The sequence below is a fragment of the Eucyclogobius newberryi genome, unplaced genomic scaffold, assembly GCF_026437365.1.
Source record: "Eucyclogobius newberryi isolate DKJ021-1_F unplaced genomic scaffold, fEucNew1.0.hap1 SCAF_17, whole genome shotgun sequence".
In the NCBI taxonomy this organism is placed as follows: domain Eukaryota; kingdom Metazoa; phylum Chordata; class Actinopteri; order Gobiiformes; family Gobiidae; genus Eucyclogobius; species Eucyclogobius newberryi.
The window spans coordinates 29,722,486-29,748,701 of NW_027315801.1; the positions used below are offsets into that span (position 1 = coordinate 29,722,486).

Here is a 26,216-nt window from a genome sequence, read left to right on the forward strand (position 1 = left end):
AAACCTGCATCCCCCGTAGGCAGAGCTATGTTCTTCCCCACAGTTACAGCACTTCAGTTTTGTTCCCACGTCACACTTCCCATACTCGTGATCTCCTGCACATTTACCACATCTTTGCCTCCCTCTACAGACCGCTGCAATATGCCCAAAGCGCTGGCACTTAAAGCAACGCAGGGGCGGTGGAACATATGGCCTAACGTCATGGCACATGAACCCAATGAACACCTTACTAGGCAGGCACCTCCCTTCAAGTGTTACCATTACCGACAAGCTGTCACATCTTACCCCAGACCGGGTCACCTTCAACCGCCTAGCGTCCACCACCGTAGCTCCAGTCAAATTCTCCTTAACTTCATCCACCTACGATAACTCCTCTGACCGTGTTTCTTTCAGCATCAGACACAAGAATGTCCTTTCCACCCAGACGTTTAGTTCCAATCGCCTTCCGTTGCTGAGCCGCGTCCTTGCACACGACCAGTAGCGAGCCATCTCTAAGGACACTCGCACTCTTGATCACTCCCACAGCTACAGTTAGGCTCTTTGACAATGTCACTGAATTCCACTCCTTAAAGGATGCACTATCCTGTGCAAGCTTTATGATCACCCTACAGTCTCTGCTCTCACCCCGGATATCAATAGCTTCAGCCTCATCCTGCTGCTCATTCCCAGAACCCTCGGACGAGCTAAGGGACTTTTTACGTTTCCGGGCACGTGCAGCCAGAAAAGGCTGCTCCTCCATGCCGTCCAGAACGTCTTCGACCACCGATCCACTCTCCTCCGGTTGGTCTCTGACACAACAACTATTCTAGTCACAAAGACATATCATGATCTCATGGGCTTTGTAACACCAAAGCAATGGAAGGAGTACTTTTACGGACTACGACAGAGTCTGAGGACTACGAAACGTCTGAGGAATAAAGTCTGGCGGTAATGCAACACTCGGATGCCAACCGCCATAAAACAACAACAACAACAACAACAACAACAACAACTACGAAAAGTCTGAGGAATAAAGTCTGGCGGTAATGCAACACTCGGATGCCAACCGCCATAAAACAACAACAACAACAACCAAAGCAATGGAAGGAGTACTTTTACGGACTACGACAGAGTCTGAGGACTACGAAAAGTCTGAGGAATAAAGTCTGGCGGTAATGCAACAATTGGATGCCAACTGCCATAAAACAACAACAACAACAACAACAACAACAACAACTATTCTAGTCACAAAGACATATCCTGACCTCATGGGCTTTGTAACACCAAAGCAATGGAAGGAGTACTTTTACGGACTACGACAGAGTCTGAGGACTACGACAAAGTCTGAGGAGTAAAGTCTGGCGGCAATGCAACAATTGGATGCCAACCGCCATAAAACAACAACAACAACAACAACAACAAGGACTACGACAGAGTCTGACGAATAAAGTCTGGCGGTAATGCAACACTCGGATGCCAACCGCCATAGAACAACAACAACAACAACAACAACAACAAGAATAAAGTCTGGCGGCAACTTGGATACCAGCCGCCATAAAACATGTAGTTTAGTTGTGTAAAGAAGTGTAATGTGCAAAATTTGTGGAAAAGACATTGCATTTGTGTAAAAGTACTGCATGTGTGTAACACATGTGTGTCAGAGTACTACATGTGTTGTTGAAAATGTTCAATATTTGTTGAAAAATATCATGTCATGTTTTCTGCTGCGTTTTGCGGCACACCAAACGACGCTCAGTAATTCACAGTTGATGATTGCGTAGTTTGCAACTCAAATAGTTGTTTGTCCTGACAAATTGCAAGATCCTGCTGAACGCAGACCTGAGCAGGAAGAAACGGAGAGAGAGCCTCGATGACCCAGCTGCACCCCCTCCTCCCTGTAGAGCATTAGCGTTAGCGTTAGCATTAGTTTAATTCACTTTTGCAAATACTGAAAAAAAGTACGGTATGTACAAATGTCAAAAGCAATAGCCCCCCTTATTACAACTTGTTGAAATCGGTGAAAGTGTTAAAGGTGCAATGGACGATTTTTTCGGTGATCTGAGAACGCAGGCGGAAGTGCGCATGCGCACTCCCCCGTGCGGACTGACACAACACACACCTGCGTTTGTTTATTAGCACGACGGATCGCATCGCGTCTCTCGTCTCCCATAGATTTACGTCTTTTATGAGTCAACTCGAACAGTCTTTCTCCGTCTTCATTTTGTCCCGTACACTGAGGGAACTATATTATGATAGATCAATGCGCTTAGACACGCGGAACCATGCTGCTCTCGGGGGACGAGCCACGCGTGGCTGCAGGTGAGCGGTAGGTGCGTTTTATGATTGAAACGTGGCAGGACTAATCGGCAGTCCACGCCACGAGGAAATAAGACTAAAATTTGGGCCAAAAAAATCGTCCATTCAACCTTTAAGTGTTAATCATAAGCAGACACTCAATGATCTCTGATTTTATATCTTTGGAATCCATGGACGAGTTGTGAATCATTTTGCTGTCAATTGTATGATTGTGATATAAACCCTATAGAAAAACATCCAATTGATTGAGTGCAATTTTATTAACCACACAATTATTTAAGACCACATTCAAATTACAAATGATTATTATTTTACCCACACAGATGTTTTTTAATTATCAAAAATAAAAAATACATCCATGGTGATTATACATTATCTCAAATTTAACAGCACAAGTTGTGTTCAGAGTTACCACATTGTGTACCTTAGCGCTAATGTAAAACTTTATTATGAATATTGTAGAATATATTGCTAATTGCGTGGCATCTAACATTGTGTGTCAAACTCCACTTCACAACACTTCACTGAGCAGAGCCTTTAGCAGCATCAAACATCTTCTTCCTGCCCTCCATCCCAGACATGGCCTCCACGTTCTTCCTCCAATCACTGTCCTCCACAGGCCTCTTCTGCTTCAGAAGTACAGTCAAAACAGGGCATGAGATATTACTACACGGTAAAACACAACAAACGAGGGAAATGGACCTTTAATGGACTTAATTTGTACTGACACTTATGCTGACCAGTGAAGCAAGCAGGACTAAAAAGCTTCATACAAAGGGATCATTGTTGAGTGTCTATTGAGACACAGGGGCTGCGCTGCCGTCCAGTATCTTTAACACACCTTTCACAAACTCAGGTGTGCTGCGCCGCTATCACATCAGCCTCACTTCACACACAGAACATGTACAGTATGTGTCTGCTGCATAGTATGTACATATGTAGTATATAATATGAGGCTGCGTTACACATCTCTGTGCCACATGTCTGTAGATTATTATGATCTCATATTCCACATAGTCACAATGGTCCATGTACAAACCTTCTCTGTGTCCTCCTTCTTGACCGACTTGAGATTGGCTCGGAGGTCCATGGACACTTTATGTTTGGAGCCCAGCAGAGAGTGCAGAATGGCGTCGGCAGACACACGGACCCGTCTCAGGTTTGGCCTCTTGAATTTCCCCCTCAAGTCCAGAACCTTGATGCTCAGGTCTTTAATCTAGGACGATGGAGAAGCATGCTCTGAAAATGCTCTGCTCTAGTTCACTGACCACAGATCCGATACCTCACGTGTGTTAAGCATGACTTTGGCTTCAATGTCATACCGCTCCTCATCGACCACATCAATCTTGGAGTGAAGCTCTCTGCACAGATCCTAAGGTTTAGAGGGTGAAGTAACTTGATTTTTTAAAATGTCAGACCATTTAATCTTTGGAGTAGTTCTCACACCACTAGTGCAAAAAGTGTAATAATGCATCTGATTTATACAGCACAACACTGTATTATTCCTTCACTCCGCATCTGGTGGTGGTGAGCAACTACTGAAGCCACAGCTGCCCTGGGGCAGACAGACAGCCATCAGCCCCTCTGGCCACCACTCTCTCAATCACCACATTCATACTAGGCACAGTGGGAGAAGTGTCTTGCCTGAGGACACAACAACAGTTTGCACTGGAGCCACTGCTGCGTCACAGTGGCAGTCTAAGCCACAACACTTCAAAGATCCAAGTATTGTGTAATATATTTCCTACTACATCATTACATCACGTGTGAAGTACCTGTAGCTGAGCCAGACTGAAGCTGCTGGTGCTGAGAGGAGGGGCTCTCTCTGACACATACTTCTGCTTCTCCTCTTCCTTCTCCAGTAACTCCTGTTCTAGTTCCTCTTTGGCTTTGGCCACCATCAAACTCTGCAACACAGTTGCCAGAAGATGATCCATCCGTTTATTTTACTGTATAATGTTAATTACAGCTCCGCTGTGGTATTATGATTACCTTGAGCATCAGCTTCCGTGATGCTGAGATCTTTGATTTTCTCTGAGAGCACAAGCTCATATGGTGTCAGATTACACATTTTTAATCACAAACAACTGAGAGCTCATCTTACCTCTTGTCTGTAAGAGAGAGAGAGATATAAACCTTAGACATTTGAACATTTTGTCTATTATTCTAAAATCAGAGGCTGATCACTTACACTTGCTCTGGCATCTTGTCAATATCTGCAGGACGGAAACACACTTAAACTTAAAAACACAGTGAAAATCACTTCTGCTTTAGGTTTCAGTAAATCCAGGTGCAAACTATGCAGCTGAAAATAATAATAAATATGAAAACAATTATGAGACGAGACCCTATCATGATGTCAGTGTTGAAAGGCATATACAAATATACAGCAATAGTAAATGGGTTAAAGACATCAGAATTGTCTTACTGTCTGCTAAATCTCCATTTATCTTTGTTTGGGACTGTCAAATGAGACATTCTGGCTTCTTACTCCAAGTGAATGAATTTAATTGAATACTTAATAGCCATTTGTCAAATGTGTAATGTCTTACCACACAACTCTGTATTATCATCACCTTCTGTTTATTTGACCTCATGAAATGCCCCTCTCTCCTCACTCTGACCTCGGTCAGCCTTTTCCCTGCATGTGCCAGCTCAGCTCACACTATATCACCTATCACAGCAGGGTTACAAGTGGCTGCCATGAATTTGGAACATTCCAGCCTAAGAGCCAACCCTTGGCAATCCCTGTTGCCTCCACATCAACATCTTTCGATGTGGGATTATCTTGAGGGGTGGAATTTAGAGTGGCTTGTCTCCCCAAATAGACCTGCACCATCTGATGGACAGCTGCAGTATGATTGTGCTCCAGGAGTTTACCGGGCCAGGATCAGGGATTTATCTTAGCTCACAGCTCTAACTCATCCATGCTCCAGAGCCTCTGTGCTCTGGCCAACATGGCAATGGATACAAAAACAAAAGTTAAAAAAGTGCTTTGGAAAGTTCTGGTCAGACTGGTTTTGGACACTGACTTCATATCTGACCTGTAAGATTCCACTGATGGACGTGTGTTGTGTTAATCAAAAACACAGAAAATATATGTTTTTCAGAATCAGCTTTTAAATCTATTTTACAAACTAATAAATAACGATGCAAAATCCAAGCACATGACTGTTCTCTCTGTGCCAGTTCTGCAGCTGAAGGTTGCACCAGGAGGAGCATGATGCTGAGTTACTGCAGCAACCACTCACAGGAAAAGCCAAAGGAAATAGTATAATTGAAAAGCACAAAGTTGCCAAAATAGTGTCCCTAAGCCCAAAAAAAGCAGTCATGACAGTTATATGGTGTGAAATGCCAAACATTTTCAATATTACTGTATTTTACAAGCCAGATGACGTGCTATTGTAACCACAGGAATCTAATGACATGTATTAGTTAGAAAAGCTGACATGTAACACGTAATTCACAATAACAAAACTATCAAGTGGTAACTTACCAGTATGAAGAGTGTTTGGACAGTGGCTGGATCAGGATGGACAAACTGGGATCACTGTTGTGATTTTGGGTCCCCCTTTTTAACTGTACCACCCATGAACCAATCTCTCCATTGTCACTGGGGGCTATTGTTAGCATCCCCATCTCTGCAGCTTCCTGGTCTCACGCTGTCCAGTTGGTCCCCGACATTTAGGATAAAGCCACAGACTGAGAGTTTGAGCTGGACTGTTGGCTGGCCAGACTGACCAGTGACCAGTGCAATGCCCAGTACAATACACATACAATACAGAGTTATACATCTTTATACAAGTGAGGATACATGGACTAAAATCTGAATGTTAAGACTAAAAAAGGGTTGCATATACAACTGAATACTTATTTGTCCAATTTGTTCCATTTGTTTAACTTGTCGGAGTAATCCCTCATTCGTCCAGGCGTGTTCCATAGTAGAAAAAGCTTCAGTTGTAGTCATCTGGACTCAGTTTGAAAAAATACTTAAACATTTTTGTCAAACTGAGTCCAGATGACTACAACTGAAGCTTTTTCTATTTGTTTAACTTGTTATCAAGTGTTTCTGCTGGAGTAAAACAATCACAGTTAAATTATGTGAGAGAAGTAGCCAGTTTTTTGATGAAGCTTTCCAAACACTGCACTCAGATGCCCTCTACTGGCTATACTAAAACATAGCATTTTCACAAAGTGTTATAAATGTGTTTAAACTATGTTTTTTTCTCAATTGAACGAATTTTGTGCATTCTGTCAATTTTCAACAGCTAAAACACCTTTCTGTTTTTTTTTCAAAAGCACAAAGGACAGGCTATTTCATTTTTTGCAACAATCTGGTTCTAAATTGTCCACATGAGGGCACCAATGTAATCCCATTACATCCCATGTTTCACATGTGAAACATGAAAATACACATATACATATGTGTATTTTTCCAAGGCATCATGAAGTTCTTTATTTTCTAACCCTTACAAGTTTAAAACAAGTATTTTCTTCTCGTTACATTCCATTTTCATGAAATGCTTTTGGACCTAGTTTTGTTGCATGAATGGACAAATACAGACATTGTTGTTATTGTGCCAGTGGAAAAAAAGAGCGCCCTTGACCAGTTAATTAAATGTCATGTGACAACAGTCACATGCCTGGTTTTTTAAATGACCCTCAGATTCACTACAATCCTGTGTGAGACTTTTCCATTCGCACACAAAGCTAAGAGCCAAAATTATCTGGTTTATATTGAAGAAGAATATGTACAAGAATATGTACAATATCAGAAAACAGGATAATATCAATATTCTTCACTATCAATATTCCTCATTGGGGCATTCTAGCTATTATGGGTAGCATGCTATATATATATATATATATATATATATATATATATATATATATATATATATATATATACCAAAATGTGAGGAATATTGATATGATCCTGTTTTCTGATCTTACAAAGCCGGTGGCACCAATGCAAAAGACAGGACAACCACAACAACAGGGAGGACAGTTCCCACCCAACCTTAACTTCTCTCTCACTGCTACTCTCCTCTCCTCTCGTCTCTTCTCCTCTCGTCTCTCTCTTCTCTTGGTTTCTTCTGCCCTTGTCTCTCTTCTCCTCTCCTCTCCCCTCATCTCTACTCTCCTCTCTTATCTTTCTCTCTTCTGCCCTCGTCTCTCCTCTTTCTCTCCCCTCATCTCTCCTCTCCCCTCTCCCCTCATCTCTCCTTTCTTCCCCCCTCCTCTCTTCTCACCTCCTCTCCCCTCATCTCTCCTTTCTTCTCTTCTCTTCTCTAATCTCCTCTCTTCTCCCCTCCTCTCTTCTCTTCTCTTCTCCCCTCCTCTCTTCTCTTCTCCTCTCTTCTCTCCCCTCTGGCCATGTGCTGACTCATGTGGCGTGGCTGTCTCCGGGGCTTTCCACAGTAACTGGAGAAGGGCTCATACAATCGGCCTTTTTATCCCTGACCTGCTCTAAGCCTGTAACTACACTCTGACTCCATATCTCTCTCACACACACACACACACACACACACGCGCGCAAACGCACACGCACACACACACACACACACACACACACACACACAGCATATGCTAGTCTAAAGCGGTGTGCATGAGAATGACTGGAGCTGGGTGTGCTCATGAGCGTAGGTGGATGTTTGTGTCTACACGCCTCAAACTCATTGTGCTTCTTATTAGTTTATTGCAGAATTCACACAACTCTGAGAAAGCCAAATACATAGACTTACAGAGTATTTTTAATCACAATAAACAGCCCACATGAGTGAAACATGTGAGGCAATAGAAATAGTTTGAATAGACTGTAAAGTCGGCCACCTGTTAAGTGTAGTTATAGGCCTGTATTTCTTGTTATCATTATGCCCATGATCGTGTTATATTCTATTTAACTTGGCTTAACTTAGCTCACCTTCATTGATTGAGTGATTCAATTATACTGTAGTGTATGTGTGTGTGTGTGTGTGTGTGTGTGTGAGAGAGTTTTTGTTTATAAGAGTTCTTCTATTAAGAGTGTTTTTTAAACTTCCTATATTCTGTTATCTGTCCTTTTCCTCTGTATCTACCTGCGTTGTATCAATGAAATTTCCCCATGTGTGGACAATAAAGGAATATCTTATCTTATCTTATCTTATCTTATATATACACATATATGCGCCATACTGTCACTGTGTTCAGTAAAAGGACAGATGTGTAAGACCTGCTGTCAGAACACAGGGTGTTTCCAGATAAACAGAAGCTGCCGTTGCACATCCTCCTCATTGACATTGTGTAAAGAAGTGTCCGGATCTTCTCCGTCACTGGAGGCGGGCGCGCGCACAAAGGGGAAAGGTCTTTCAGGAGCCGGGCATGTTCTAACATATCCAGGCAGGACCAGCCTCTCCTCCACTCTGCGTCTGCCGCCTGACTCACAATACACACGGACTGAAGGTACACTTGACCTTTTTAAGCAGAAAGGTGTGGTGACTATTGTGTGAAATGAATGGATTCTTCCCTTGGCTCCTCACCATGTCCAGCCCGGCTCCAGTGATGCGTGAGGGAGTGTTGGAGAAGCGCAGCAGTGGACTTCTCCAGCTGTGGAAGAAGAAGCGCTGCGTCTTGACAGAGGAAGGACTCCGGCTCCACGACTGTAAGGAGACTGGGACTGAAGACGAGGATGCTCCGTGCGTGGCGTTTGGATCTAAAGCCAAAGAGCTGCGCTTTGAGCGCATGACAACAGTGGACTGCGTGGAGTATAAACGAGGACTTGTGTACTTCACGGTGGTTATGGCCACGGGAAAAGAGATAGACTTCAGGTGTTCACAAGAAGGAACCGCGTGGAACGCAGAGATTGCCTTGGCTTTGGTGCGGTTTAAAAACCTCCAGGCTGTGCAGACAGGAAAGAACCGGCACCTGTCCGCGGCGCACCTGAGCACCTGGAGGGAGCAGGTGTGATAGGTATGCGCCATAATGATTATGTACTTACACTCAAACTAAAGGACAACTGAGTCGTCACTGAGAAACAGCCTATCCCAGGGGCCCTCAAGCCTTTTGAGGCCAGGGACCTCTTGTATTGGTCATAAAACATGCCAAGGACCCTGACCTACTCCACACATCACAACATAATTCAAATCATGTTGTTGGGTGGGGCTGGATCAGCTTGTGCTTCTTCTTTCCCCCTTTGAGCATGTGGTGCTTTTGATGTGACATGTATGTTGTTGTTGCTACTAAGCAACTGGATGATTTTGAATATTAATTGACCAAAGTCAACAATGGCACAGTTTCTTTCACAAATTAAAGGAAACTAAAACGTTTATCACCAAATTTGGATGAAAGATTACTTTCAGAGAGTCAAAACAATCAGTATGTTTGATCGTAAATCATAAGAAATTGTAATGATCAATATAATCAAACATTTTGGAGGACCACCAGAGTAAAACCACTGGCCTTTCCTATTAAGCTATATTCAGTCTCTGTTTACACATGATGACAGGCCGATCGTATTTACACTGTTTTATAGTATTAACGCTATGTTTGTGTTTACAACTATTTGATCAAACGTAATGTCCATTAGGTTGTTAGTGTTAAAACAGTATCAGCACCAACTGGAACGACAACAGCCCGACTCTTGGGATCGAGGTGACACATAGCTCACAATTAAAGAGTAAATTAAGAGTAATTATTATACACAAGCAGCCCACCTCCTGTAACCTTTTCCACGTATCAACATATTTTACTCATTCATTCATGGCGCAACAAGAGCTTACAAAAAAACATCAGCTTGCCTCTCCCTCCACATTCAGGCAAGTATTTTTAAACCACACATGGCCATAAGTGCGTGGGTAAGAATCACTTTATAATAGAATATGAGAGGGCATTCACTCACATCATGTTAACCAGTAACTATCATGACAGCAACAGCACTATGTATTCTAAGTGTAAGTGAAATCTCAAATGTCAAGAGTGAACTATGAGCTCACGGTCCAGGAATCCAGGGCTTCCTTAAGAGACAGATGCCAGTCGGGCTCTGAAATTAACTTCACACACTTCAAATGTCGACGTGTTTTTCACGCCTTCTGCAAAATGTGATAGCTTCCATGTTATACGATACACAACAACTATGACATAATGGCTTCTTTTTGTGTTACAGTGGACACTAATGGAAATGTAGTGTGGACCGTGCAATGGCCAAAGTGGATTGGACAACTTTATTTTCCCAAGTGCCTATTTTTGATGTAGGAATTTCAAATGTTTTTTTTTCTATGTCCATATGTCGACCTCTCTGGCAGAGCTATGGACATTATGGCATTATATTTCTTAACATGAAGGTTGTAGAGCGCTATGGGTCACCTCCTGTATCTTATCAAGTATAGGACACTTTATATAGTCACTTTTTCTCTCTTACTCAGATGGATACATTTGTGATTGACTGAATGGTGCTTAATATTTAGCACTTTTATGTTGTATGCTTTCCAAAACCATGTACAGTATTAAAACAGTAATAAAAATGAACATATCAGAAGTATACAAGTTGTTTTCAACATATTTTTGTACCTTCTTTACTGTGTCATAAGCTATAAACGATGGGCATGTCTTCCCTGTGCTGAGATGTAATTCGTTGACTCATTTGCCTGTAGTATATATATATATATATATATATTTTTAACTGAATAGCTATTGAGGATGAGCCTATATCCCGTTGGCCATTGTTTGGTCTTCTCGTTGTGGGTTGGGCATTGTAGCTCAAAGAAGACTCAAAAGTACAGCAGAAATAATCAAATATATTAAATCTCCACATGTATTAGGGCAATGCAGTAAATCTGCCCAAATCTGAGGTGCATTGTCCTGATTTAATTTGTTGTGTAGTTTTGAGGGTGGAGTTGTGTTTGTGGGCGGCCGACTTTATAGTATTTCTATGTGTCACTAAGATGTTATGGCAGGAATGCAACAATGAGCCTGTGACGTTTCTTGAAACTTTTAACAGTTTCTCACATCTGTGCTTCCGCATTCCCCATAAAACAAAGGTAAGTTTCACTCACATACTTGTGTGATAATACTGCAATGAAGATATATTTAAGCTACGTACAATATCATGAACAGATAAACATGTAACTGGTAAAGAATGTTGTTTTTATTGTAGTAACAGCACACACTTGTTATAAATAATACTGTTAATGGGATTTAGTGAGTCAGTGGAAGATCTCTGGGACGGTCTAATAGTTCAGTGAGGCTTCCCCCTGCTGGATGAACACTGCAGTGCAAGATTGAGGAAGTGTGACATCGACTCTCTGCTGCCCTCTACTGGGTGTGCGCCAGGGCCCCGGCTCCCTGGCCGTATCCAAAGCCTTTAGGGCCGAAGTTTTTGGCATAACATCCTGAAAAAGACACCAAACAGGTAAATACACTAATCATCATGAAGACAGAGTGGTCTGCTAAACCTAATAAAAGAGAGATGCAACATACATGTGTTGATTGTCAAGGTAAAAACAAAAGTGTTTGATCTTAGCTAAGAACGAGCTAACTATTCACTTTTTTAATTTGAATCATGAAGTAAATGAGGAGTGAATAGTTTACACGGTTAGATGGGTCGAATTTTAGACATCTATAAAGTAGTTGTCTAAAGTACTATTTTCATCTTTGTGCCTTTTTGTCTACTTGATTTATTGTAAACTTCAGTCAAATGAAATGACCTTTGCCAGAGAGACACAGAGAAAGGCATTACTCTCTCAGTGGCGTGAGGTGACTTTTATGGATGGGCAAGCAGACCCGGGGTGTTCATTAATATTTAGTGTCTAGTAAAAAAGTGGAAAAAACAAAAAAACTATTAACCTAACCTACTGAGCTAAACTCATCTACCTTATAAATGTGCTAAATTGATTACATAAACTCACCTCACCAACCAATTAATTACACAAATTAGCGTGTATGTTGTTAAATGATGTTGTGTGTGTTTCTTTTTTTATGTCTATATATATTATTTTCTCACAGCCAGTGTTTCTAACTAACATCTAATCATTGGGAACATGAACAGAGCCTTAGCAACAAAGGCAAACTGCGCACATGAAGCTGCAAACTGCCAGACGGACCTCTGCATGTGCTGTTTTCCCCTTAACGAAATGAATAAATCCTGAGTTTGAAGAGGTCAAACCATATGAGTTAAAACCATGTCTGCACTGAACCTTTGCAGTAGATTTCTCCATCCTTGTCCGCCAGTGTCGTGGACTCCAGGCCTTTCCCACATGTAGCGCAGCGGAAACATCCATTCTTATGCCAGGACTGTGAAAAAGCACAAGACCGTTTATTGTACTGTCTCAAATGACTGGTAATACATTCATTACTTACACTGCCTGCCCCTATGACCTTTTCAGCTGCATAGACAGACTTGCCACAGCGAGGGCACTTGTCCGCTCCCCCAAACGTCTGTGCAAACTTAGACGTGTTCGTGTTAGTGGTCGGACGATGGGGACCAGGTCTGGCAGAGAAAATACACATTCATCGTTAAAAGTCTGTTACCATGAATGACACACAATTGAATACATCTGTTACTTACTCTTCCTGTGCTATACCCAGAGACTCCCCCCTGTCCATGCTGAGAGTGCCCGCTCCCTGCCCATAACCGTAGCCTTTTGGACCATACTTCTTGCCATAGCAGGCCTTGCAGTACACCTCATCTTCGTGGACTGCCACAGTGGTGCTGTCCAAACACTTCCGACACACCACTGAGAAAATAACCACAGCGTTATTTGTTGTTGTTTTTATTCATCATGTTTTTTAGCAGATTCGCTTTTCCTCTTAACAAAAATGAACATCATCTGAATTCAACCCAAGGAATGCTTGATAACAACGCCGGATAGAAGATAATTATGCCCAAATACTTATTTGTACTTACTACATTCCATCATAAAAGAGCTTAAAATATAATTTTTTTTCATAGATTTCTCTTAAAGTTTTTGGTTCACTTGATAACACATAGGGTTATTAAAGTTTATGTGATTTCATCAAAACACAATAGTTAATATTTTTTAAAAGAAAATAATTACAAATCCTCTCTAGTTTTCCCTAATTTTGCTTAAGTTTATTATTAGTTTTACTTCCTGGTTGGACAGCACATACAGAATCTGTTGTGATTTGGCATATTACAATTTATGACACGTTCTTAACAGAAGCAATCTGTGTGGAAAATGTGTTCCTTGCACCTAAAAAGTCCCTGCATTTTGGATTGAATTTGTGTCATGACTCATGACAAATGGAGAGATTCCTACTTCCTGTAATCTTAAACTATTTTAATCACGGAAATCTTCCCAAAGGTACACTTGATTGATGTAAAACTATGATATATATTTATGACAGGTGCTGCCTAAGTCATTACTATAAAGATACATGTGAAAACCAGCCATAAAGGATCAATTGTAAAGGTAAAAAGCTCATAAACAACAATGACAGGAAACAGTTTACTCACTGCACAGGAAGCAGGACTTGTGGAAGCTCCGCCCATCGCACAGCACCTCTTCTGCAAAGTACACGGTTTTCTGGCAGCGACCGCACTTGTTACCCCCACCTAATGGCATCCTATAGAAATGCATGCAACATATGAATATTATTAGTAAGAGGAGGTCTTTTTATTATTGTTAAGAGGACTTCTTTTTCCATATTAGGCTTCACCCAACGGCGTCATCTACATCCAGACCTTGTCATTTAAATACTTCCTGTTCTTTGTGGGTTCAGTTAAAAACATGGCATTAACTGTGGAAAAGTTTAGTTTAACCACCAAACAGTTTGTGCTTTGCAGCTGAGCGTTTGAAAAGTGTTGCCTGTTTCGCCTGTTTCCCAGCATGACCCTCCCTATTCAGTTATTTTGTCCTGAAACCCACTTTTCTGTTGAGAAACCTCTCAGATCACTGCTGTTCGGCTTCTTCATCCGTGTACAGTTCTGGCAGGCAGTTCACTGCACATTTGCATTATTAAAGATCATTTAATACATGCTATACATTAAGCTTTATCCAGAAGTTTACTGTTTGTCTATCTGTTACTTTCATTGTGTGTTCCAAATATACATGCAGGTAAATCCAAACAGATGTTAACTTATGTTTAGTTATAACTTTTGAATGGGCATCTGCTAAATATACTGTGTGATGTTGTTTAGAATGAGATAATACAGTCGTTGTGGAGTGGACTCAGCCTCCTGAAGTGAAGAAACCTCCCTCACCAGGGTATGTGCAAATAAATACAACTTGTCAATGTGATTTGTAACAACATTCCATTATTTTAGTGGAGATTTTACACTTGATCAAATAAGTGTACATCCAATAATGTACATGTGATGTCAGTTAATCATTGAAAGTAGTTGTTTCCATTCTGGAATTTGGAACGTTTAAAGTGACATGTCAGTTTAAAGGGTCTATAGTTTGCAAAATTACACTGATGCATCGTCTGAGATAATGTGCAAGTTTGGGCATGTGTGGCCATTTCAGGAAGCATGACTTAAATGTGAACAAACGCTCACTCAAACCTTTTTAACTGGTTACCTATTATACAGACTATTTACTATGTTATCAAGTCACCAAGCATGTGACACAAAGCAAACTTTGTATCAACTTTGCAATCCTATGGAAAATAAGATTTAAACAGAAGAGTTAAACAGACTCGACACTCACTAAACTATCGTACTGAAATGTGAAAAGCCATTGTTACCTGAAGTCTGTAGGTAACGGTCGTCTGGTGCAAACAGGCTGTTCATATAAACAAACTGACGTCCTCCGTTCGAAGCGTTGAGCTCTTCTGCTGCTGACTCTGTAACGTTAATCTATTTGTCCATGTGGTAGTTGAAGAATGTCGGTATGTGCCTGTCTGAATTGTGGCTGGCCCAGATGTGAAAAGGGAGGAGCATTTGAGGCTGCTAAAAGTTCCAGAGGAAATGTGTGAAGTGCAGAGGCTGGAAGGAGCTGTTGTGCTGTGTTTTGTCTCTACAGATCAGTTTAAGTATAATATCTTTGACTGTCAGTCGTTTATGCACTGTACTGTTTAGTCACTGTACATTTGTATTATTTAATTAGCATTCTTAGTCATCTCTACCCCCATGTTGTTCGTGCTGTTACTGAATCCTGCTCTGGAGAGATTATATTATATATTTTATAGTCTGTGAAATTGGTTTTGGGAAATGTCATGCAATTATGCATTTTAATAATAATACAAATTATATATTTATAATAATACCGTAATAATAATAATAATCAAAGCCGTGGTAGCGGCGATGATGGCTCTCGCCACCCGCGCGACCACCTTCCCGCGCGAGCGTGTTTTGTTGTTGTTGTTTTATGGCGGTTGGCATCCAATTGTTGCATTACTGCCAGACTTTATTCCTCAGACTTTTCGTAGTCCTCAGACTCTGTCGTAGTCCGTAAAAGTACTCCTTCCATTGCTTTGGTGTTACAAAGCCCATGAGGTCATGATATGTCTTTGTGACTAGAATAGTTGTTGTTGTTTCAACAACAACAACAACAACAACAAGTCTGAAGAATAAAGTCTGGCGGTAATGCAACACTCGGATGCCAACTGCCATAAAACAACAACAACAACAACAACAACAACAACAACCGGCTTTATTCCAGGGAGACTCTTCTTCATTTTCCTCTCCTTCTTTGACGTTCGGTGCTTCCGCCGTACAGCTTTATTCTTCAGGCTTCATTCTATAGGCTTTAATATTTCCACTGATGTCGCTGCTTGGTAGCCGTGCGTCTACGAGACGGAGGAGAGTGGATCGGTGGTCGAAGACGTTCTGGACGGCGTGGAGGAGCAGCCTTTTCTGGCTGCACGTGCCCGGAAATGTAAAAAGTCCCTTAGCTCGTCCGAGGGTTCTGGGAATGAGCAGCAGGAGACCACCCCCACCCCCATCTTGTCACTCTGATCACTCTGACTCCCCACAAGCAGACCCCCATCACTCCGACTCCCATTTAGCGCCTTTAGCCTGTTTTCTATATCTGCCCAATCAAGCTCCTTTGTTCCAAGGAATCTCCCTGCAGCTTTAGCAATGATCCTGATCCTTTCAGTTCTGCTTTGAGTCTGAGCAGCACAGTTTACAACATCCACCATAAAGAGTACAAAATCCTCTCTATCCACAACCAGGGTATTCTCATTAATTCTGGAACCTGCACACTTGGGACCTCCACTCTTGAAACCTTCACACTTCTTGGGAGCCACGCTGGCCTTTCTCATTTCGCCCTGGCTGGGAGCAGCACTGGCTCCTCTCTCTGTATTTACTCTAAACTTGTTACTTGAAACTTTCTTGACTGCATCTGCATAGGATATGCCTTGAGAGACCTTTATTTTCTGCACCTCAGCAGCTCTTTTGCTAAACCTGCATCCCCCGTAGGCAGAGCTATGTTCTTCCCCACAGTTACAGCACTTCAGTTTTGCTCCCACGTCACACTTCCCATACTCGTGATCTCCTGCACATTTACCACATCTTTGCCTCCCTCTACAGACCGCTGCAATATGCCCAAAGCGCTGGCACTTAAAGCAACGCAGGGGCGGTGGAACATATGGCCTAACGTCATGGCACATGAACCCAATGAACACCTTACTAGGCAGGCACCTCCCTTCAAGTGTTACCATTACCGACAAGCTGTCACATCTTACCCCAGACCGGGTCACCTTCAACCGCCTAGCGTCCACCACCGTAGCTCCAGTCAAATTCTCCTTAACTTCATCCACAGACGTCGCCGTAGGGACACCTACGATAACTCCTCTGACCATGTTTCTTTCAGCATCAGACACAAGAATGTCCTTTCCACCCAGACGTTTAGTTCCAATCGCCTTCCGTTGCTGAGCCGCGTCCTTGCACACGACCAGCAGCGAGCCATCTCTAAGGACACTCGCACTCTTGATCACTCCCACAGCTACAGTTAGGCCCTTTGACAATGCCACTGAATTCCACTCCTTAAAGGTTGCACTATCCTGTGCAAGCTTTATGATCACCTTACAGTCTCTGCTCTCACCCCGGATATCAATAGCTTCAGCCTCATCCTTCTGCTCATTCCCAGAACCCTCGGACGAGCTAAGGGACTTTTTACGTTTCCGGGCACGTGCAGCCAGAAAAGGCTGCTCCTCCATGCCGTCCAGAATGTCTTCGACCACCGATCCACTCTCCTCCGCCATCTCCCGTCTCCCCCAGGGCATTCATGGTGTCGCTGAAGGGTGTGGTAGAGTGAAAGTATGCATCAGCTATCAACTTTGCCTCCTCTAGCTGTAAATGATCCAACAGGATTTGATACTGGAATGTCTCAGTACTCTCTGTTGGCAGTATGTTCTCCAGTGCAATCTTCAGACATACAACTCCTCAGGATCACGACATGTGAGCTTTGGGATCCTTGGTCCCCTGTAGGTATACTCTGGACCTGCGAACATTCTGTAGGTATACTCTGGACCTGCGAACATCCTGTGGGTTTCCCAGGCCGGTGGAGTCCTCCATGATGGCTCAGGAGAGGGTGGAGGAGGTGGGCACTGGTACCCTGACTGAGGGTAGGCTCTAGGACAGGGGTGGGCAATTATTTTCCTCCAAGGGCCATATCCGAATCCAGGCAAGTAGCGGAGGGCCGGCCTGCAATCATTGGTGTGAAAAAAAATTCAAAAAATTAAATATAAAATACAATCCCTTTTCTGTCAAAATAGGCTATTTGAATTTATTATTTAATTCCTTTCACGTCATATTTATTAAGGATACAAGTGCAGACAGATACCTAAGGACAAAAAAGGACAAAAAATAAATTATTCTAATTTAAAAAAAAATATTATCTGGCATGTTTTGCGGGCCGGATTATAAATACAAACGGACCACATGTGGCCAGCGAGCCGTAGTTTGCCCACCCTTGCTCTAGGAGGTGGAAATGGAGGCCAAGTCATCTTTGGTGGAGGATTAGGATACACAGGCTTGAATTCATGCTGGGGAAACTGGGAGTTCTGTGCAGCTGCAGCTCACTCTTCAGGTTCTGCAACTGATTCCTAATTTTATTGAAGCCTTTAACTGAGCTTTGTCTGGGATCCAGTTCCTCCTCGTTTGGTTCCTCCTCGATCTCAGCTAGCCCGGGAGGGGGTGGAGGAGGTTGGAAATGGTCCGCTGATCTTGAGCTGGAGTCCAGTTCCACCTTGACCTCAACTAGCCCGGGAGGATGTGGCAACCAGTTCTCTGCCTCCACCATAGGATCTGGCTGGAGAGGATCTGCATTGACCTGTGGTGGCTGGGTGAGCTGCAGACTCTCCGTACGGTTGAGCAGTTGCATCACAGTCAGCCAATCTTGCACTCACGGGTATCTGGGATTGCTGCAACAAGAGTCTTTGTAGTTCTTCTTGCTCCGCTTCTTCTTTGGTGTTTAATGGCGGTAGGTATCTTAAGTGTTACACTACCGCCACCTACTTTATTCTTTAGACTTTCTTCTTCTTTGGTGTTTTACTGCAACCTACTGTAGCCCCAGCACATTTGGTGCCCTAGGCGAGCTACTCCCCTGGCACATGCTCGACAGTCTCTGGCTCTTGACAGTGATTACACAGACCGGTTGGATTTTCTATCCTACTCAGCGACCAATTGAGTCCAATGTGGCCCATCCTCATGGGAGCAAAGGCTTTTTCCTCCCCCGCGTTCCTGCCCATGGATCTGCATGGACCAACATTACTTAGTATGTGATAGAGATGCCGTCCAGTATCACAACGATTCCAAAATTACTGCCAAAGTTCATACACATGACTCTAAATAATAGGCTTGATTTCAGATTGGCTTAACTCAACCGTCACATGAATTGACGCAGTGCGTTTACATAGACTTTTAATGTAAACCTGGCGCTTTTGACGCCTTGGTGTGAACAGGGCATTATGTCTAATGGCCAACGTCCAACATCTAACGTCCAATGTACAATGTCCAACGTCTAATGTCTCAAGTCCAAGACGTACAGTGGGTGGCAGTGGTGAGACACTTGGATTCCAGCCGCCATGAAGCACTAAGGAAGAAGAAGAAGACCGTGCAGGGACGGAGACCACAGGCCTGGGCCTCAGCCTAAGCTGCACTGCCTTAGGCTGAGAGGTCTAATGTAAAGTCTACGTCTAACGTGTAATGTGTAACGTCTAACGTCTAACGTCAAGTCTATGTCTAACTTAAAGTCTAACGTCTAACCATGGCTGGAGCGTCCTCTGCTGGACACTCCACACGCTACAAATGCATGCAAACGTCAGCCGAACCGAACCCACAGCAAACAACCCGACCAAACATGTTCTACAGAGAGTCTTTTGTACAACCGTAATACTAATAATAATAATAATAATAATACTAATACTAATAACAATAACAAAAGCACTTAAAATAAATAAAACTTCTGGCATAGCGCACTCATTCATTTATAGTAATGTTTGTGATTTTGGACATTACAATTCATGTTCCAATTTATTTGCAAATGTGATTAATCCTTAGTAATGAAAAGTCTATCTATTATCTAAATCTATTGGAAAAAAATGTCAGGACAAAATTCTTATTTAGTGTTTATTTAGTGTAAATATGTTCTATTCACATCCAAAGCCAGAGTTAGAGGTTGATATGCATGCAGACAGATCCTGATAAAAACCTCTTGTAACTCTCATAATGCTGTGGCAGCCTCAGCTTCGCAAAGCAGGTCGACGCTGAGGGAAAAGGGCCATTCACAATTTCAACTTTCATTTCAGTGGTGGGCTTTTCCCATCCGATCCAGAACTTCAGGAGGCTCTTGAGTTCTGCTGGAGCAGCTAAAGTAAAAGAGGAGTTTAGTGGTGCCACCTTGTAGATGTATTAAAGGAATAAAGTACATACCACTTTCAATAAATCTGTGTAAGTAGCTGGACACTCGACCAATGTCCACAGAGTCGGACTCATCTTCTGTAACTTGATTACTGTCAAAGAAAACCGTCACAGATGTCGGCCAAATGATGCAGTCCAGGATGACCTGAAATGGATCCACAGCATTATTAGAAGCATCTTTACATCATATGTTTATCTGTTTTGCTCTTTTACCTGCGGTGTTACGTTTGTCTCTGATTATCTTGGAAATACACAAGGAATGACATCTCTTCTTTGCATTAAAAGTGGCCAAAGGCCTGTCTCCTGTAGTCCTAGTCTTAGCTGGTTTACTTGTTCCCTTGTTTCCTCAATGATCTTTCAAACACAACACAGATATCTTTACCAAGAAACATACTATGTAAATAGTATGCAAATTATGTAATAGTTATTTGTGGTTGACATTACAGCATGTTGAAGTATCTTTTTGGATAGCCATTTTCTGTTGGTGACGTTTGGTGTTGGAAGGCCCCAGGATGAGCACAGAACATTTATTGAATCTGCATTTTTTAATTCAACTTCACTATGGAGCTGAAATAAAGATGTTATTTACAACATTGACTAAGTGTATTTAGAGTTAATCCTTCATCTTACCATAGTGACCACATCCCTGACGTCTGTGTCGGGACAGTCTGCTACACTGACAGGGCAGGTCTCATCGGAACCTCCAAACAGGACATGGATTATGGCAGGGCTAAGTCCTGAGAAACTTGGGCCCTGATGCAAGAATGAGTGTCCAATCATCCGCCCTGCCATAGTGAACATGTCCTTGTCCAAGAACTCGTGTGAGATAGATGGGATCAGGTGGTCAGTTTCACCTTCAAATAGTTTAGTAATAGTCATACTCCCTGAAACAAAAGACATAACTTGGCATAAGGAGTGTGTTGTATCATTAACAAATGTTTGTGTGCTCTTATGTCTAACCTATATGTATGTGAAATCCACTTATAAGTTTAAAAAGCACCATTGACAACATGTGGCGCTTGACCCCACTCCCTGTTGCGACATCACCTGTGGAGAGGTTACAGTTCACTTCAAACAGCACAATCCCGGCAGCAGCTCTTCAGGTTCAAGTCATTACCTCGAAGTTTGCACCGGAGAGGTGACGCCCACTGAATGTTGTTTTGCTTATAAAAAGCCACTAGTTCTTGGTCTTGCTTCTCCTTATCCTTTCATAAATACACACTGAGAAAAAGTGTCCCGGACTCTTTGTTTCTTTGCATGAGTTCCTTGCATACCAGCCATGCTGCTTGTTTTGGGTCGGGCACAGTTTTCCAGTCTTTTACTGAAGGAAGACAATAAAGTTAAATTGACTCTTTAAAGTTCTTTACATATAAATAGAAACACAACATTCAGTACGACTAGTAATGTATACCTCTTATTGTATGGTTTGTCGATAATAACCTTCTGTTTTTGCCCCCGTCAGATTCTGTCATCAAGAAAATGGGCAGAAAGTTTTCATATGCAAAACCTGCAGTAGCTAATGAAAGCCTTGTGTGAACACGTCCACCCTAGTGGCAGGTTAAAGACCTGTTGAAGAAGGTATGCTACATGTACATATGTCCCTAAGCAACGCAGCAGTGCTATCTTACAAAAAATATATATTTTTCAGCTTGTTTTGTTTGCTGTTTGATCTTGGTTTTATGTGCTTGGTCGGGGCGCTGTCAGCATCCACAAAAGCTCAAAAAGAGGAATTAAAAAAAATATTTGATAAATAATTTGCTCATATTATACTTCTCCTACTTATACTATCTTACGAACTGAAACCTCACAAAAAAATGAACAAAACATCTGCGATAATACACAGGCTAAGGGTACTGTAAATTAAAAAAAAGGCTTATCCATTGTCCTAACTAGTATTACTAGTTGTGGGTAAGTCCACATTAATATGATCTACTTAAACTTACTAAGTTACTGTGGTTGTTAAATGTTTATATCTTTTTGTTCGATTGGATTTTCAGGAGAAAAAACTGTACATTAGTTTCTACAACATAACTACACAGGACACAAAAGTAGAAGCAGGCGTAGGTTTAGAGTGGGGTCTTACCTGCGTGGCCTCTGACCCTCCTGTGTTTGCTGCGCTCTCTTCACCGTCTTGGATGTCTGGTTGGTTTACTCCCAGAGGTCCAAGCTAGTTTAACTTGTTAGTACAGGTATTGTAAAGACCAAAAAGACACTGCAGGGAAGTCTAGCCTTAGGCAGCCTAAGTATATAGCATATTAGTGGGAATTTGTCCTCATTCTGGCTAAACATGCAAACAATTGGGTTAGGCTTTAGAAACATCACATTTACAAATACTGAACCAAGTTAACTAGAGGTAATTTACCCATGGATTATGTTTTTCAATTAATCAATTAGTTGGTTAGATTACAACAAGCCCATGAATATGAGAGTTTTACTAAATCTGACCCTGGTGAAGCTGAGGTGACGCGGCTCGCATCAGCGCGTCCTCATGGAGCATATTTACAGACACAATCCTTTATTCAACAGAAACACTGAATGTTGTGATATTTTAATGTAATTTATGAGTTATAAAACCTTGTCTCTCAGCACATGCATGCTCTGGAGTCTGTGTCCAGATAACATTTTATTCAATTATTTAGTTATCTCAATAATCAATTGACCTGATTCTATCCTAAAAGGCTTCCATGCAGAAATGTTAATGCCATCCTCATCTATTTTACTTGAATAGATTGTTAAATTTGAATGCACTAGGACAACAATATGACCTTCTTTGCATGCATCTGACTTGATTTTGTCAAATAGTTTGGATGGTACACTTTCCCCTGAGGGTCACAGGGGCCTGACATCCTCACTTATAAACAGACACAGCACTTACAAAGTGGACAGCACATAAAACCATTCAGTCTCAAATTGATTTATTATTTTTCCTTTAACTAACTGTGTATTTCCAATAATAATCAAATTTAATTCTATGTAGCTTATGTTTAGTATTTTTTCTAGTTTGTTATACAGACTCACTGACTAATCTTGATTACCGGTAAAATAGTTTCTTAAATGAGTTATCTTAGCATTTGTGAAATAAGCCTTGTCATAATTATACTAATAATAATACTTTAGATTACTATTATGTTATTAACAAAAGCGTGTTAGTGACTAATTGTCATGGAATTAGACATACACCCGATGCTATTCCTTAACACATTGAGAACACAATTCAACCTAGAATATGAAACGACACAGAAACATCAGACATTTGTGTGGCATGCATGGGAGAAAACGCGGGGACTGTGTCAGCCAAGCCGTTGTAAGGAGCCTGGCTGACCCTCCTGCGTCTCACCCCCGCGTCTCACACCGTTTTTTCCCATGCTGGTTGGTTTTATTAGATATTCTGGAATAGGCGGGTCACATTTCTCATTGGTCAGCTTCACATCAAGGCACTTGGTATTTTTCCGTAGAGATCAAGCCTTGGGTAAACATTACCCAGACTCCTCTGGGTTATCACCCCCCCCTAGGGTAAACATCCTTTGGCCATCTTTACGACCCCTTCACAAATAAATGCTGTCACACACCCGTTCTTCTCTCAGACTAATGATGCAGATAAAATATCACTATTATGCAGATAAAATACATCACAGAAATATAATCATATATTCACATTTTATCACACTAATTTCCACTAATGACCATGGTATATTTTGTGAAACATAAAATTACATCTATCTAGTGTTTAAATGCTACAGTAAGTATTAGTCTGAAGGTCATATGTGAGAGGCATGTTTCATCCAATCAACATGTAAGCCCCTCCCCCTGGTCCCCTGCGCCCTTCAGGGGGACAGTCACACAAGTGTCCCATTGTGAGCGCAGCGCCTGTCTACATCCTGGGGCAGATGAATGTGTCTTAGGGGACATGGGACGATTAGTTATGACGTTAACCCCCCCTCGCACACAGACATAGACAGCCTATAGTACACACACGTTACCCATAATCCCCCTGTTTGCAGTGACTTCCCCTCGCATGGGCCACTCAGACAAAGCAACAGATCATGTGATGAGGCGCTGTACGTGTGGTTGATGATGGGATTTTGCAGAAGTGGCTGTTGAAACAAAGGCAAACGTTAGAGGTGAGAATGAGCTTGTTGTGTTGTTGTTTACGTCCTCTAGGGCACATTGTAGGGTGAGGGGGGAGGGACGTGTCATTACAGTGTACAGTGTGTCAGGACAGTTTTATTGTTGACATGATAATTAAAGTGAATATGAAAAAGGTTACTTTAAATGTTTGCATGGAGCCTTCAGTTGTAGATTTTACATTTGTGTGATGTTGTTCGATGTTGTGAAGACTTATTTTTGTCTTTCTTGTCAGTGTATTCTTATTCATTCCCAATTCAACTCAGGGTCTAGGACTTATCTCATTTTGTTTACCAAAAATAAGCAAAACTAGTAGGCAACGCTATACGCACACTTCCTGTTTATCACATGTTTTGAAGTTCTTGTGGGCCCTACCTTTTTACACAACGGGACTTTGCTTTCCAATCACATGTGGTAAAATGTGACAAAGAGCGATTCTGTGGTTATTTACAGTGGAGACAGCCGGGCCACGTCCAGGGTTAGCACAGTCAATCCCCGATCAATATGTGATCAACCAAAAAGCTCTCAGACTGTACTTTACTGCGGCAAGAAGGCTTAAGGAGCTTTAGAAGTGGAAATATCGATCGACAACACCAATGTCTCCTTCAAATCGCTGCTAAATATATTACAAAGACTCGTATTTAATTGCCATATTATGTATCAAAATGGTATGAATTCGACATTAAATATTCAAGGATGTGTCGGTGCAAGCGCAGCAGAAATATGAGACAATTATAAGAGGGACTTCAGTGACAGAGGTGAAGTATTCTATATTGTGAGGTTTAAAATGAGGATTGATTGTTTTGGGCAGCTTACTTTGTCTGTAGCATTAACTTTGTCAGCTTTGTATACATTGCTCATTCTGATTTGTTGGGTAAATTATTACATCTTTGCTCTTTTATTCGTTTAAAAATTTGGAACTACCTTATTTGAGCCATTACCGTCCGTCAAAAACAGAGGGACAAGTTAACCAAACCAAGACTTTGCTGCAGGTTTGATTTAGTTTAACTCTGATGCTTGACACTTTCTACTTGACTTTCATAAATGTTTGATAAAGTGTGGTGAGGAAATGCTTATTTTGAACCATGCCATTAAAGTATTACTGCACACCACATAGTCCACACATGTGTGGCTAAGAAACCTTAATTTGAAGTTGAAATGAGTTGATTTAGTTCATGTGGTCTGGTCCATCTACAGTGTAATGAGAGTTGAAAAATCAAGTAATTAATACAATATGCATATGTTTAACTTGGCATTAGCTCTGACACAAGTAACCCCCAAAAACTGTGTTAATCTCCTTGTGTTCCATCTGGTTCGCACATGCCTTGTTAGTCATTTTCCCAGTGACTCTAGCTTTAGGTGTCTTTCTAAAACACTTTTTCTCACCACCAATTAAGCGCTGTAAGCATATAAGAGCTCGGTCCCCTCACTTTTGTGGCTACATCTGCTTAATTATCACGCATTACTCACTTTATACAGGCCGGTCATGCGCTATAAACACACCCACCCACCAATACGTACACACATAGATGCCCTGCTCCAGCTAATGGCGCAGAGAGCTATAACGGAGCTTATATTTCACCACAGGGAGGCAGCCCAAGCCAACAGGTCCATTACGGAGAGACAGCGGAGGAGAGAGAGAGATAGAGGGAAAGTGAGGAGAGAGGCGGGGCTGTGGCTGCGGGCGTACTGCGGCAGCAACACGAGTGGCGTGACGTGAGCGAGGAGACACAAACACACACAAACGCACATGCTCACAGAACACCGGGACAGCCAAAAGTCGAGCGGGTTTGAGCCAGAGTAGAACCCTGCGCAGAATACAGATGGGGAACTAACTGGACTTCTGCTTTACATCTTAGCTCTTGCTGTTTAAGGGTGAGTGGCCATTCATTTGTTTTGAATTTAGACTTTGTGACTAGTGAATGCTTATTTTTGTAGAGTTTTTTGTTATAATACTATTTGTATGTTAAGTATCTGGTGTATTTTCTAGTGC

General features: G+C 41.9%; 3 protein-coding genes and 1 long non-coding RNA gene across 7 annotated transcripts; 1 reads left to right on the forward strand and 3 right to left on the reverse strand.

The window, feature by feature from the left end:
- Positions 1-2,755: 2,755 nt before the first annotated feature.
- Positions 2,756-4,392, reverse strand: tnni1a (troponin I type 1a (skeletal, slow)). Of its 2 annotated transcripts, none has more exons than XM_072449867.1 (5): positions 4,288-4,391; positions 4,071-4,202; positions 3,578-3,667; positions 3,335-3,511; positions 2,756-2,921 (listed from the first exon to the last, which is right to left on the reverse strand). In XM_072449867.1, the coding sequence occupies exons 1-5, from the start codon at positions 4,345-4,347 to the stop codon at positions 2,817-2,819; spliced, it is 564 nt and encodes a 187-aa protein (XP_072305968.1). In that variant the 5' UTR covers positions 4,348-4,391; the 3' UTR covers positions 2,756-2,816. The 2 variants fall into 2 exon arrangements, with proteins under 2 accessions (XP_072305968.1, XP_072305967.1); XM_072449866.1 differs by having other exon boundaries at positions 2,763-2,924; positions 4,288-4,392.
- Positions 4,393-8,675: 4,283 nt separating this feature from the next.
- phlda3 (pleckstrin homology-like domain, family A, member 3) lies at positions 8,676-10,793 on the forward strand. 2 transcript variants are annotated; one of them, XM_072449869.1, is made up of 3 exons: positions 8,676-8,736; positions 8,823-9,243; positions 10,436-10,793. In XM_072449869.1, the coding sequence occupies exon 2, from the start codon at positions 8,836-8,838 to the stop codon at positions 9,238-9,240; it is 405 nt and encodes a 134-aa protein (XP_072305970.1). In that variant the 5' UTR covers positions 8,676-8,736; positions 8,823-8,835; the 3' UTR covers positions 9,241-9,243; positions 10,436-10,793. The 2 variants fall into 2 exon arrangements, with proteins under 2 accessions (XP_072305970.1, XP_072305969.1); XM_072449868.1 differs by lacking the exon at positions 8,676-8,736 and having other exon boundaries at positions 8,780-9,243.
- Positions 10,794-11,574: 781 nt separating this feature from the next.
- csrp1a (cysteine and glycine-rich protein 1a) lies at positions 11,575-15,220 on the reverse strand. Its single transcript, XM_072449864.1, has 6 exons — positions 14,977-15,220; positions 13,745-13,854; positions 12,836-13,004; positions 12,628-12,757; positions 12,465-12,561; positions 11,575-11,660 (listed from the first exon to the last, which is right to left on the reverse strand). The coding sequence occupies exons 2-6, from the start codon at positions 13,851-13,853 to the stop codon at positions 11,584-11,586; spliced, it is 582 nt and encodes a 193-aa protein (XP_072305965.1). The 5' UTR covers position 13,854; positions 14,977-15,220; the 3' UTR covers positions 11,575-11,583.
- A 4,575-nt stretch (positions 15,221-19,795) lies between these two features.
- Positions 19,796-22,242, reverse strand: LOC140363366 (uncharacterized). 2 transcript variants are annotated; one of them, XR_011927144.1, is made up of 8 exons: positions 22,182-22,242; positions 21,216-21,419; positions 21,099-21,145; positions 20,729-20,982; positions 20,543-20,665; positions 20,312-20,452; positions 20,111-20,243; positions 19,796-20,046 (listed from the first exon to the last, which is right to left on the reverse strand). It is a non-coding gene; the product is annotated as an uncharacterized lncRNA (long non-coding RNA). The 2 variants fall into 2 exon arrangements; XR_011927143.1 differs by having other exon boundaries at positions 21,059-21,145.
- Positions 22,243-26,216: the final 3,974 nt, after the last annotated feature.

Bases quoted from the DNA above. Each gene is read 5' to 3' on its own strand.
- tnni1a (XM_072449866.1), bottom strand. From the start codon at position 4,347: ATGAGCTTGTGCTCTCAGAGAAAATCAAAGATCTCAGCATCACGGAAG. The intron at 3,668-4,070 runs GTACTTCACACG...TCTAAACCTTAG, and splicing joins TCAGTCTGGCTCAGCTACAG to GATCTGTGCAGAGAGCTTCA. The intron at 2,925-3,334 runs GTTTGTACATGG...GTACTTCTGAAG, and splicing joins AGAAGGAGGACACAGAGAAG to CAGAAGAGGCCTGTGGAGGA.
- phlda3 (XM_072449868.1), top strand. From the start codon at position 8,785: ATGAATGGATTCTTCCCTTGGCTCCTCACCATGTCCAGCCCGGCTCCA.
- csrp1a (XM_072449864.1), bottom strand. From the start codon at position 13,853: ATGCCATTAGGTGGGGGTAACAAGTGCGGTCGCTGCCAGAAAACCGTG. The intron at 13,005-13,744 runs GTGAGTAAACTG...TTATTTTCTCAG, and splicing joins CAAGTCCTGCTTCCTGTGCA to TGGTGTGTCGGAAGTGTTTG. The intron at 12,758-12,835 runs GTAAGTAACAGA...TTTCTCTGCCAG, and splicing joins CTGGGTATAGCACAGGAAGA to ACCTGGTCCCCATCGTCCGA.